General features: G+C 49.8%; 4 protein-coding genes across 4 annotated transcripts; 2 read left to right on the forward strand and 2 right to left on the reverse strand.

The window, feature by feature from the left end:
* Positions 1-26: 26 nt before the first annotated feature.
* On the forward strand, positions 27-958 carry K441DRAFT_100576 (uncharacterized protein). The gene is made up of 3 exons (XM_067639899.1): positions 27-559; positions 614-773; positions 852-958. The coding sequence occupies exons 1-3, from the start codon at positions 394-396 to the stop codon at positions 925-927; spliced, it is 402 nt and encodes a 133-aa protein (XP_067509875.1). The 5' UTR covers positions 27-393; the 3' UTR covers positions 928-958.
* A 1,186-nt stretch (positions 959-2,144) lies between these two features.
* On the reverse strand, positions 2,145-5,028 carry K441DRAFT_719237 (ARM repeat-containing protein; the record flags this gene model as incomplete). The annotated part of the gene is made up of 2 exons (XM_067654020.1): positions 2,145-4,701; positions 4,760-5,028. 2 exons carry the CDS (start codon positions 5,026-5,028, stop codon positions 2,292-2,294), a joined length of 2,679 nt encoding a protein of 892 aa, XP_067509876.1. The 3' UTR covers positions 2,145-2,291.
* Positions 5,029-5,484: 456 nt separating this feature from the next.
* Positions 5,485-7,315, forward strand: K441DRAFT_600893 (nuclear distribution protein PAC1; the record flags this gene model as incomplete). The annotated part of the gene is made up of 3 exons (XM_067645213.1): positions 5,485-5,851; positions 5,911-6,076; positions 6,131-7,315. The coding sequence occupies exons 1-3, from the start codon at positions 5,814-5,816 to the stop codon at positions 7,313-7,315; spliced, it is 1,389 nt and encodes a 462-aa protein (XP_067509877.1). The 5' UTR covers positions 5,485-5,813.
* A 540-nt stretch (positions 7,316-7,855) lies between these two features.
* K441DRAFT_702331 (uncharacterized protein) lies at positions 7,856-9,227 on the reverse strand (the record flags this gene model as incomplete). The annotated part of the gene is made up of 6 exons (XM_067653396.1): positions 7,856-8,094; positions 8,130-8,157; positions 8,257-8,436; positions 8,568-8,708; positions 8,852-8,968; positions 9,183-9,227. 6 exons carry the CDS (start codon positions 9,225-9,227, stop codon positions 7,856-7,858), a joined length of 750 nt encoding a protein of 249 aa, XP_067509878.1.
* Positions 9,228-12,328: the final 3,101 nt, after the last annotated feature.

Here is a 12,328-nt window from a genome sequence, read left to right on the forward strand (position 1 = left end):
TACGTGATATCGCCGTGCTCCGTCTAGTGTCTGAGCTGACAGTGTTTCTGTCCAGATGCTACCAGCACGACTACAGATACTACGGTTACTACTTTAGCCGCAGTGACAGTTACAAGCCCGTCCACTACCATCAAACCCACCACCACGGTCACTCCAAGCAAGGTTACGGTGACGACTACGAACACGTTTACGACTCTGAAGTTCACCAAATATTCTCTTTCTATTACCAAGACAACAAAGACGGTGACAGCAACCTGCATTAAGCCAACGAAGCAACCTCACCGGGATCCTATCTGCACAATTATACCAACTGTGGCTATTTCTGTTACTCTGCCAACTACTTTGGTCAAAGCCAAGTTCCGCCGTGTCGCTGATAAAGCTGCTCCCTTCGATATGTCGAAATACCTCAAGGAGAGGAGAGAGCGTCTGGAGAGGGCTAGGAGCCTGGACAGGCGTGCTCCAGATCCACAGCCACTCGTTGTGACAGACACCGTTACCTCAGACTGGATTACTACAACATCGACCAGCACCGCTGCTGCGACCACAGTCACGTATACCAGTAAGAACCCTCCCCCATCCAGTTTCTCTCGAAAAGCCTGCTAACAGTTTTCAGCTGGCACTTTGGTCACCTCAACAGTTACTCCGGCGCCCGTTACCGTCCTCAGCGGCAAGACTACGGCAACGGTTGTCACTGTCACGGCCCCAACGCCCACAAAGACGAAGACCAAGTACACCGTCGCCACATCATACACGACGAAGACCAAGACCACTACGTAAGCTTTCCCTCTGTATTCCAGGATTTTTTACACGCAATGCCTTCAATCTGCATGTCTTGCTAACACGCCCTACAGCGTTGCCATCACCACAACAACCACGCCAACGTCAGTCAAGACAGCCTGCCGAAAGGCCGGAGGAATACTCCATTAAGCTACTTCTTTCTCTTTACTCATGCGCTTCCCTTTTCTCCAAGGGAAAAAAGTAAGGATAATGGCGATGTACTGGTTTGGAGATGTTTCCTCTCCGCTGCATGCACTGGGATCATTTGGTGCGGTGCTCTTAGAACCCCATTTTCCGGGTCTCGGTTTCAGTCCCACGGGCTTTTTTGCATTCTAATATCGAGAGCAATTCATGTAATGCCAGTAAAATCTCTCCCCCCCCCTTCAACGCATGTGGTAGATATTGGGGGAAAAGAGGTATAATAGAACGCAAGAATTCTAATGAAGATCCAAACATGGCCCTTGCTATGACGTAATCACCGTGAAGTTTGTAAAAGATCTCCCTGTCGCAAACGGCGTCCCAACTCACGCAGGGCCGCCATATTTCCGAACTCATTTTTTTTCCAGAGTAGTACTCTGCTGCATAGGGCTGAGCCCAAGCCCTTCCTGACACTGAGACTAATCGTCCCTAGGACATGTCCTGGGACACGTTGTGCGGCCGCGGATCACCGGTACTCTGGGGATCCCGCTGCGGAAACCCGCTGCGGAATTAAGGGGTCATACATCTGCCTCGCACGTTCTATCGGGGTACGACAGCGCATTCCACAAGGAACTACCAGGAGAGCGAGCCAGATAACAACAGCAACGGTTTCACATGGGAACAAGTAGCACGGGTACCGGGCTTTGCCAACGGCCGATCGGTCGGTAGCAGAGCGAATGGAAGCTTGGGACGCTGGAGACCGGTATTTGGAAACACATGCAAGCTAGTCCTCCCGGCGCGGATTATCAACACGCAAACTGCAGAAGAATGGACATGTCGCTGCATTAGATAGATATGTTAAATCTCATCAGAGAAAAAAAGAAAATCGCAACCATGCTGTTTCTGTAGACCTCCCATACGCGACATGCGGTGTTTCTACCCATGAACCCAATCTCACGAAACGCCGGACAATGATGCCGAGAGAAGGGCACAGGCAAGAGAGAGAAAAAAAGGGGGGGGAATACGGGCCATCGTGCATTAAACAGTCAAATAAACAAACAAAGCCCCCTAAGGGGTTTAAGAAAAAGCACAAATTCGTAGCCCTAACCCCCGTTCCAGACCCTGCATTACGGCAATTCCGGCACGGCGGTACGAAGAAACGTTCCTCTAGCGGCACGGTAAGCCCTACTGCTGCGTCCGCCCGAAGCCCTGTTTTGCCTGCATGCAGGAATCAGCAATGTTCTTGGGAAAAAAAGCCACACGGGTGCGGGGTGGAAATGAAAGCCGAACAGGTCCAACCGGAAAATAACTTGACGCTCTTCTGGGCTTCAAGCGCCTCCCCTTCGGACTTCGCTCTGCCTCGCTCCTCAACGGCTTCAGGAGTGTCTTACCTTCATTAGCTCGATCCTCGCTTTCAGATTCTGCGTCACTTCCGCCGCGCGCTTCCAGCTCTCCGCCCCATTCGCTCCTCCTCCACCGCCTCCAGCGGCCGCGCCTCCAGCCTCCGCGGGACTCGTCCGCCCGCACAGCGTCGTCGACGAATTCGAGCTGACGGACGTCGATTTCGTCGATCCTGCTCCACCACGAAGAGGGCTCAGCTTAGCGCTCCTAGTGCTAGTGGAACGGGAGAGGCCAAGGCCATCGAAATTCATGTTCTCCTTACCTTCACCGACGGGGCTTTGCGGCTGCGTGACGTAGCTCCTGTTGCGCCCGTAGAGCCCGCCGCCGCCGTATCCAGAGTCGCCGAACCGCCCTCCGCCCGCGTTCAGGCTGGCGTTGTCGGCGTATATCTGGTCACTGACGTCGAGCGGGGCGGGGCTCGTCGCGCGGACTTGGCGGCTCAGCTCACGCTTCAGCCGGTCCACTTCCCGCTGCTGGTTCTGGACCGTCTGCTCTGCGGCCTCATAGTCGCTGCGTGCGCGCACTAGCTGCGTTTCTTTCGCCTTTATGGAGAGCACGTCGCGTGTGTGGTCCTCGATGAGTTGTGCGTTTTGGTTTTGTAGCTCGTGGACTTGGGAGGTGAGTTTGGCGCGATCGGCACGGATCTCTTCGTTCTGTCGGCGTAACCGCTCGACTTCCGCACGGAGCTCATTGAGCTCCGCTCGCTCGATGGCGCTTAGTCCAGTTGGTTGATGGGTAGGCATCGGAGGTTCAGCTACTTGGGGTGTTGGTTTGCCAAGGGGTCGGCCTGCAAGACCACGTCCTCCAAGACCAAGCTTCGGTACAGGCGGAGCGGGTTCCTCAGGCGGTGGAGAGATTACTGGGCGTCTAGGAGAAGCGGCAGCTGGTGCTGGGCCTTTCTTCCGTAACTTTAAACCTCCTGAAGGCGCAACAAGACCTGACTTTGGTGCTGCAAGTTTCGAAGCGCCAGGACGGCTGGATGCTTGCGGTGCTAATGGCGCGACTGGTTCCTCTACTGGTGGTGGAGCGGCTGCAGCTGGTGGTGCAGGCTTTTTAACACCGGCTGGTGGACGTTTAGTCCCTAAGGGCCTCTTCTGCCCTGCGGGGGCAGCGGCCTTAGGTGGAGCGGCAGCTTTCGGCTTATATTTTGCTTTAACTTCTGCTACTTCGTAGTACTCCTTAATCTTTACCTTCCGAATGTCGTCTAAGCCCTCTAGATGCGCAGCCATAATCCTGTCTCCCATGATCTTCCAGAGTGTTCCGAAAACTTCAGCACCTGCTGATCTCTGAACCTCTTGTGACTCCGTTAAAAGCTTCGTAGCAGCTTCTGTCATTGATTTGACTTCTGGAGGGGACGGAACATCTCGAGTCGTCTTGAGACATCTTATCAGAAAGCGAGTTGATTCCAACTTGACCTGCGGATTCTTGTGCTTCAGGAACTCTAAGATCTCTTCCAGGCAGTCTCCAAGGCTCGTGCACAAAAAGACAGCGTCAAGAGCTGCTCCTATCGCATCTGTAACCGATTGCTTTTTTTCCTTCAATCGTTCCATCATCGGATTCATCACAGTTGGTCGGTACTTCGCAAAGCTCTTGCGTAAACCCTTGGCAAAAATTTCAACACAGTTTGCCGCAGCGGATACTACCGCAATATTCGCATCCTTCATGCACTTTGCGAGCCCCCGAATGATATCATCGAACGGACTTTCTACAATCTTTGGGTGATTGATAGCTTTCTGCAGGTCGTCAAGGGCATCTTTTCGGTCCTTCCACTTTGAAGAACCAAGCCGTTCCTGGAAATCTTTTGGAATAGCCGGCATGACATCTACAGCCATGTACTCCGGCTCAAGGTCAATGGCGACTTCGTCGTCATCCTGGGGTATGGCCTCTTGCTCATCTCCACCTCCGGAAGATGCTTCAATGGCTTGCTGTGAGCGGAGTAACCTCTCCTGCTTCGGAGGCGGCTCATCCTTGACCTTTTCAAAGAGCTTCTCCAAATCTTGCTGCTGGACTGGTTTTAACTCATTCCAGAATAAAGGCTTCATAGCCTCTTTAAGCCATCGATAAAATTCGACTGTCAGGTTTTGTGCTTCAGCACGAACGTTTTTATCCGCGTGACCAAAAACTTTGGGCAACACCTTAAGCACAGGTTTCGGCTCCACAGTTTTACAGCCATACGCGTGGTATATTGACGTTAAGGCAGATAGGGTTGCAGCAATAATCTTAGGCTGCTTGTGTGAGAGGATAGGGATGAGTTCCTCAATTACCGGGTCCGGTTTGTCAAGCTCAATATATAGTAATAATGCCTCGAGAGCCTTTTGTTTAGCAGCAGGACGCGTAGAGGATAAGCCCTTTTCCACAATTGGGGTGATCGTAATATTCCGTGTCCTATGCCAATATTAATCGAACACGTCTAACCTTCGTCAATTCATGAAGGTGAACTCACCTCGTGCAGCCCTGAGTGCCTGATATCTGAAGAAACGAACATAATGCACCTAGACCTTCTTGCTGTGCGGCGACATTCGAGTCGGCAACCACACCTTTCCAGATGCCTGCGTCCTGAATGAACTGCCGTACAACGGGGTCTGCTTCACTTTGGGCAATATTGAATTCTTTTGCAGCAGCCTCATATCCCTCCTTCCGCACCTTCCAGTTCTTATGTGTAAATCTATCCGGGAGTGGGAGCGAGCTGAAGTCCTCTTCCTGGTCTGCCATCTTGTGGGGGTTGGAGTGATGAAGATTATCGGGTGCAAAGAAAGCTAGACGCTGTGTTAGTCGCATCTCTGAAGTAATAGTAGCAGCTAACATAGTTGCGCAAGAAATAAGGAGCTCGGTATGAAGAGGCTGAATAGGAACGCATAAAAGATAGCGATACCATAGTGTTGCGCTATAGAAGGAAAGAGCAACACAATCCCTAACTTACTGCTATCGCGCGGGTGCCAGAATGATATTTAAATAAGGTCTGCGGTTAATGCGCGTGTAAGGTTGTCGCAGATGGGCCAAATTATGCGATCTTAAAGAAGGGTAGGGGAAAGAAGCGAAAATAGGTTGTAGGCGGTGTTGTACTTGGGAAGAGATATGTACGTATGTATGTCGATGTGGTGATGACGGTGGAAGTTTGTTTTCAACAACAAATCTTGGGGGCAACCGAGCGAAGACATCGAAAACCCCAGTGAATATTCATGCAGCCCTCATCAACCCCACCAATACTACTCTCTATCTCATACGCTATCTAAGACACTCCAGGATCGTTTCTTCTTGTGCTTTCTGCTATAATAGTCTGCCCATTTTGCCTCTGCCCACTGAACCCCAACACTTGGGAAAACCCCTGTTGGACACCGCCAAGAGCCGTCACCGTCTTGATACACTCTCAAGTATCCTGAATCAAAACAAGCATAGTAGCAGTAGCTTCCAGCGAGATCCTTAGAGCGGCTATCCAGGCATTTTCCTGTGCATGCGCAACAACTAGAGCCCCCCCAGATGCGCCTACAGTCGCCGCGATGAGCCAGCTCCTAACATCGCGGCAAGCAGAGGAGCTGTGAGAGATTCCAGCAACAACCAGAGCATGAGGATTCCGGCATGCTAATTTTACTCCAGTCACAAGGCTATAATAGCATACCTCTCGTCCTCTAACCTCCCAAACACTGCAGCATCTCTGAGGCAAGAACTCAACATTGGCGACAGTTTCGATGACGCTACTCAGAAGAAGTATGAGGGCTTATTAGAGAAGAAATGGACCAGCGTCGTGCGGTTACAAAAGAAGGTACATCTCGTAAGATGGCTATATTGGAGGGTTACCATGCTCACCGCCACCTAGATCATGGATCTTGAGTCTCGCAACCAAAGTCTCCAGAATGAACTCGACTCCACAACACCCACTTCCCTGCTACGGCGGAACCAAGACCCTACAAGCTGGCTTCCCCGGTCGCCCGCACGCCATACTCTGCAATCCCACCGACAGCCTATAACCTGCGTAGCCTTCCATCCCATATTCTCATCGCTCGCTTCTGGATCTGAAGACACTACGATTAAGATATGGGATTGGGAGCTGGGGGAGCTAGAGCGGACAGTCAAAGGCCATACTAAAGGCGTATTGGATGTGGATTTTGGTGGGCCTCGAGGCGGCACTCTCCTTGCTTCGTGTTCGAGCGATCTCACAATAAAGTTGTGGGACCCCTCAGACGATTACAAGAATATTCGAACCCTCCCCGGCCATGACCACTCCGTATCCGCCATTCGATTTATACCAAGTGGCGCTGCAGGCTCACCTTCATCTGGCAACCTACTCGTGTCCGCCTCCCGAGACAAAACGCTGCGAATCTGGGACGTTACCACCGGCTACTGTGTTAAGACCATTAGAGGGCATTCTGATTGGGTGAGAGATGTGATGCCAAGTTTCGACGGGCGGTGGTTGCTTTCTGCAGGAAATGATCAGACCGCTCGACTTTGGGATGCCAGCTCTGGCGAGCCTAGATGCACGTTCTTGGGACACGAGCACGTTATAGAGTGCGTTGCCCTCGCTCCTCCAGTTACATATCCCCATCTATCCTCACTTGCTGGTCTCAAGAAGCCTCCGCCTGCCAGCAGCTCGGCCGAATTTATTGCGACAGGCTCGCGAGATAAGACGATAAAGCTTTGGGACGGTCGCGGTACTCTCATCAAAACCCTCGTTGGACATGACAATTGGGTCCGCGGTCTGGTCTTCCATCCTGGCGGGAAATATCTCCTTAGTGCGGGGGATGACAAGACGATACGCTGCTGGGATCTTATGCAGGAAGGGAAATGTGTTAAGACAATCGAAGATGCGCACGGACATTTCGTTAGTTGCATCCGATGGGCACCAAGCGTCATCAAGGACGCCCCGGTAAACGGCGCTGGCGATGCAAATGGTGCTGTCCTGAATGGCACTGGGAAGAAAGATGAACCTGGGGGAAAGGCTAATATTCGATGCGTTATTGCCACTGGCAGTGTGGATCTCAATGTGCGGGTATTCGCTTCGTAAGGTGAGGAAAGGTCATCGTCAAACTTCTTGGAGCCTTTTAAACGGATGGGTGGGTGCAACCTTGATATCCGTGGGTTGTGTTTTGTTTTTGAGCAACGTAGATCTATTCGCGCCCAGGTGTTCTTTTCGCAGCATTGTACGCATACCCCTGGCGTTTTTCTTTCTGTTTCCTGGGGCTGAAACTACGATGAAATGGTGGACGACTATGACTGGAGTTTGGGATTATAAATCTGGAGTCGTTGGCCAAGTGGTTTAGACGTTGAGACTTCGCTTGAAGATCGTGCTTAACATCACAATCTTGGTCCGGCACATTACACGATTTTGATGGCAACGGTCCCGATCTCTTCCACAGCTCTACGGAACGACCAGATATGTACGTATGACGTATCTACAGCCTAATAATATGCTACATCAACACCGAAGGGTATCCTCGCAACGCGAGGTGAAATATTCAACCCGCTATATATGTACCGCCTCACCCCGAATTCGTATATATGCACTTAATCATCATCCTCGTCATCTTTCTTGTCGTGCTTCTTATCACCTCCATTCTTTTTCTTTTCTCTCTCCTTTCTCAGTGCATGTGAGGCCTTCTCGTCTTTTTCGTCCTAACTCATCCCGCTCAACATCATACTCATTGGCGACGGCCTTAATATCCCTTCGCAACGTATTTCCTTCTTCAATAAGCCCCTGCCACTTACGCAAATCGAAGCCTCTAGCAGCACATAGTTTCGACTGGCGTTTTGAGATAGTAAAATTCATAGCTGAGCGGTAGGACACTTCGCGGTTGTGGTAGAGGAACAGACGTAGCCACCTATCAAGGTTGAGAGACCCATGAGATACTAAAATATTAAAGAACGATTAGCTCCAGCAACCAAATGACAAGGTATTTCAAGAATTGAAGTTTTGACCTTACTATCACAGGTTCCATTACTTCCCACCCTGTCAGTTTCAAACGTCAACCGATAAACCAGATACCACCAGCCACAAAGAACCCCAAATCCCGCCATTGCGACCCGCTGTGCTCCTTCGTGCGCTAATTGGCCACACTCACGCTTGATATCTGCCATTGCGGAAATCTTCTTACTCGTGTTCCGTAGCCGTTGCGCAAGTAATATGTCCTATCGTTGAAGCTAGGTACGCCAACCCCAATATCGTTTGGTGCACCTTCAATTTCAATAGCGAATTCCTGCCCGCACGCTGCATCACGGATGAAGTCGGTCGCTAATCTCAGTCGAGCTGGACCTCAGACAAACTTCCGCTGCTCGTTTTTATCAGTCGGCGCCTCGTGCCCCAATCCACTGTACGACTCTACCCTACCTTCACCATGGCCACCTCGTAGAGCAGCCGCTTCATCGGGAGATTTGCGATTAAGCTTGCCAGTCTGCTCCTTCTTGCCATCAATCCACATTTCATCTCGAAGTCGTGTTTTTCGTCCCGTGGTTTCCCAGGGCCCTCATTTTCACTATCTTCCACTGGGGTAGATTTTTCGGGCTCAATAGTATCCGGCATCGAGTCTTCCGCTCAAAAATAAACGTTCAGGATCTTCTCTTTGTCGCCATCTTTTATGGTAGGGAGTTCGGGCTGTACAAGGCGCTCGGGGTATGAAAGTGGCTGTTGAGGGTGTACAAGGAGCACGAGGGGCTCCAATCGCTATTTGCATCCATTGTTGTAAGAGGCAGAATGAGTTTTAGCATACGAGATGGAATGGTGAGGAGCTTTCCTAGAACAATGTCAGCGTCTCCTTATAATCTGCGATATAGGAGCAAATATTGGACGCTAAGGCGTGCTCAATAACAGCATCCTCGATATAGTCAAGCGCGCGGAATTATGAAAGCACTCACCCTTTGTCATTGCACCCGCAGACCTCTGCCTCACAACCAGGAGCTAGCCAGGACCCTCTCGGTGCCATGGTGTCCGAATTTGTTTCCCCTTGTCCTCTGCGACGCACCGATCGTAGTCCGCCTTTTCCTCCCCCGTGACATTGTGATTAAGTCGCTCCGCCAGTTGTGAGTACGAATTATGGAATTGAGGCTCCTCCCTTGAATTAAAGCAGTTCTAGTAGATACGAAGCATCTAGTATTTCCTACATTGAAAATATGGAAAGAGGGAGGAAATGGACAAATGGGCGTGTACTCCGGCATGGAGTTGTGATTGCAAAGGCGGAAGTAGTGTGCTTGTGCCTGGAAACTAGACGTGTTTGCAAGGATGGGCTGTTTCGCGACGTCATAATGGCCAAGCTTTGTGGCTGAGGTGGCATGTGCTGCACGGCTACCGAGATAAGCTCCACGTCTTTCCATACTCACCGAAATATCGCCATGGGACGGAAATAACACTCACATACCAACCTTCTTATTATACGCTCAAATAATTAATGCTAAATTCTTCACTAAACAATGAGACTTTCGATTGGTTTATTCATTCCCACCTACGCCACATCTAAATGTTTGCCCTTCAGTTGCATCCAGGGGAAGTAGACACAACATGTATATCAAACACATATCTGATGTCATCAAGGGTCGACTTTCATCTGACGTCTATTTGCACGTTTTGTGGAATTTTTATAAGCCAACACATGTTCTTAGGGAAAGGGCTGTTTTAGTCATCGCGAACTTCCTTGTTTGGTAGTCCTATGGAGTGTTTGCAAATACCTCTATATCTTGAAAATAATTCTTAAAAATTGTTCAAGAAAGATTTACCTAATCCCAAAAAATTATATGTGAATTCCTCTTTGTTAATCATTTTTAGGCGCTCGCAAGTCTGTCCAAATAAAAGGCCCTTCTCTGAATGATCTCACTAATGATGCCGTAGATGTCCCGGCCCGGCATCCGCCCAATATGCGTCTGCTCTTCTACATTAAGACTGGTCCTTGACAGTCTCCAAATTAGTTGAGGGACCCATTTGCTCTTCATCCATCAGCCCATCATCCTTTCGGGCCAACTCGTCAACGACAGGTAACGACAGATCTTGCGTGGGAGCTTCCAGCTCCCCGTCTATGTCCAATTTCCTGCGTTTGGATTTTGTATTGTTCTTTCCGTGTTTCCCCTTTCTCTTATCATCATTATACTCTGACTCCATCTCGCACAGACGTGCCTTCAGCATAAGTCTGTCGTCCTCTGCTTGAAATCTGTGTCGGGGTTCCGTTCCGATTCCGTGTTCAACGACATTGTCAGGGATCATCTGCACGCCTAGGGCAGTACAAGAATCGCGAACAAGATCCAAATATTGTGATACCTCAGGAAGATTATCGGCGACGTGCGTAAATGCCGGGAAGAGAAATTCTTCAAGATCTTGAGCTGTCTCCAATGTCAACGAAAGTAAAATCAGTTATATGGGCAAGAAGTGACTTACGATAGTAGTGCTCGCTAATCCACCGTATGAGAAGAGGATCTCCACGAGGCCGGCGGCGTAGGCCTAGGAACATTAGAAATATGTGAAGTGGTGCTTTTGCAGTACACCCCCTGGCTGGACGGCTCGCAAAACAACTGGCCATTTCTGTCGCCAATTCTATCTCTCTCTGCGATATCGACAGGGAATTGGCCCCCGAGCTTAAAGGCACCACGTTAGTCCCCCACTCCAGGTCTCCGTTTCCGCTAGAATTCTCGAATGAAGGTGATACAAATTCCAGGTCCTGAGATGATTGATCTTCCCTAGGGAAAAGTGCTTGACGCAACGCCACACACCTCTCGTATAGGCCTGTGCTCTTCTTGCCATCAGGAATGACGAATTCCGGATACATTTCAAAGAGTCCTTTCGAGAGAAGTTTTTCTAGGGTGACATGGCGAAAGGCGCTACTCGCACACCGCGAAATACCGTGCGACAAGACCTCATGGGTGAACTTGCGTGGATGTAGCCCAACTAGGTCCTGATTGCCCCAGCCCTTCCAGTCTATGATGTTGAGGTCTTTCCAGAGTTCCAAACCCGGGTAAAAGGAAGTGGGGCGTCCAGCCGTGGATGTGCTCGTTGCCACTGTCGTAAGTTCCCTACTGTCAATCACGCAGATGTGACAGTCCATCTGCCCTTTCCGAGATCTTCCAAGAACGTGCTCAATGACGAACAGCATTGATATCGACCATGACATGAATTCATCTGGATTTCGATCTTTCCAAAGAAGGTGATTGCCTACCATTACTACCATCTCTCCAACTGACATATCTTGAAGTTCCGCATGGCAATCTCGACTTAAATGCTTATCCATGGCAGGCTGATGGAGCTTCTGGGAACTATGTCCCTTTGTAGAACGCTTCCCCTTTCGAGAGTATCCGCGGAGAAGAAGTAGTGGGACAAGTTTGCGGCTTGCTGAGTAGACGAGTCAGTTCTGAGATTGAAGCGATATTCTATTTACTTGCCTTGAAGAGCCTGGTACTTCATCTGCGGGAGGCTTGAGCTCATGGGTTCTTCAAGCGTCCCTCTTATTGCTCTTTGATACCTGGAGGGTACTTGGTCTTGGTTAATCATCCCCAATATGGAATTCGTAGCTGGGTGTCTGTTTGGTTGGGGACTATTTGAAAGAAGTTGATTTCGTCTGTTCTCTCGCTCAATCTCTTCCTCGCCGTTTACCGCATTTTTTGACGTCCTTAATGCTTTAGCTTCAGTAGTCTCCATGGCAATATCTTGTAAGATATAATTGCGGCGTAAGGCTGGCGAGCTAAGCAATATTAAGTGTCGAAAAGAAGGGTGTTGTGACTGTGGAATAGAAGCTTGAATCCTTCAAGAATATTAATGATACTTCAGCTTAATTATCCAGGGTGAGGCCAAAGGTCTTGTAAGGTATGAAAAATTGAAAGTGATGTGAGCTGTGAGTGAACCCTAAGCCCTCTGGCTCACCTATTGGCGTTCGAGGACTGAATTTGATTAAAAGACTGCAGGCAATGCAGATAAGGATGAATATGAAAATCGTAGATATCGCTCAAGCTGCTTTTGAAAGTGTAGAGTTTAACGTCAAGAGGAACTTCAAGAACTAGCTTGGAGAGAGTCTCGGTGAGAGGTGAGGCGTTCATAGAAAGGGACGAT

This window comes from Cenococcum geophilum (genome assembly GCF_001692895.1).
Source record: "Cenococcum geophilum 1.58 unplaced genomic scaffold K441scaffold_2, whole genome shotgun sequence".
Taxonomy (NCBI): Eukaryota; Fungi; Ascomycota; class Dothideomycetes; order Gloniales; family Gloniaceae; genus Cenococcum; species Cenococcum geophilum.

Coding starts and splice junctions, on each gene's coding strand:
- K441DRAFT_100576 (XM_067639899.1), top strand. CDS start 394: ATGTCGAAATACCTCAAGGAGAGGAGAGAGCGTCTGGAGAGGGCTAGG. Junction 560..613: donor GACCACAGTCACGTATACCA/GTAAGAACCCTC, acceptor AACAGTTTTCAG/CTGGCACTTTGGTCACCTCA. Junction 774..851: donor ACGAAGACCAAGACCACTAC/GTAAGCTTTCCC, acceptor CACGCCCTACAG/CGTTGCCATCACCACAACAA.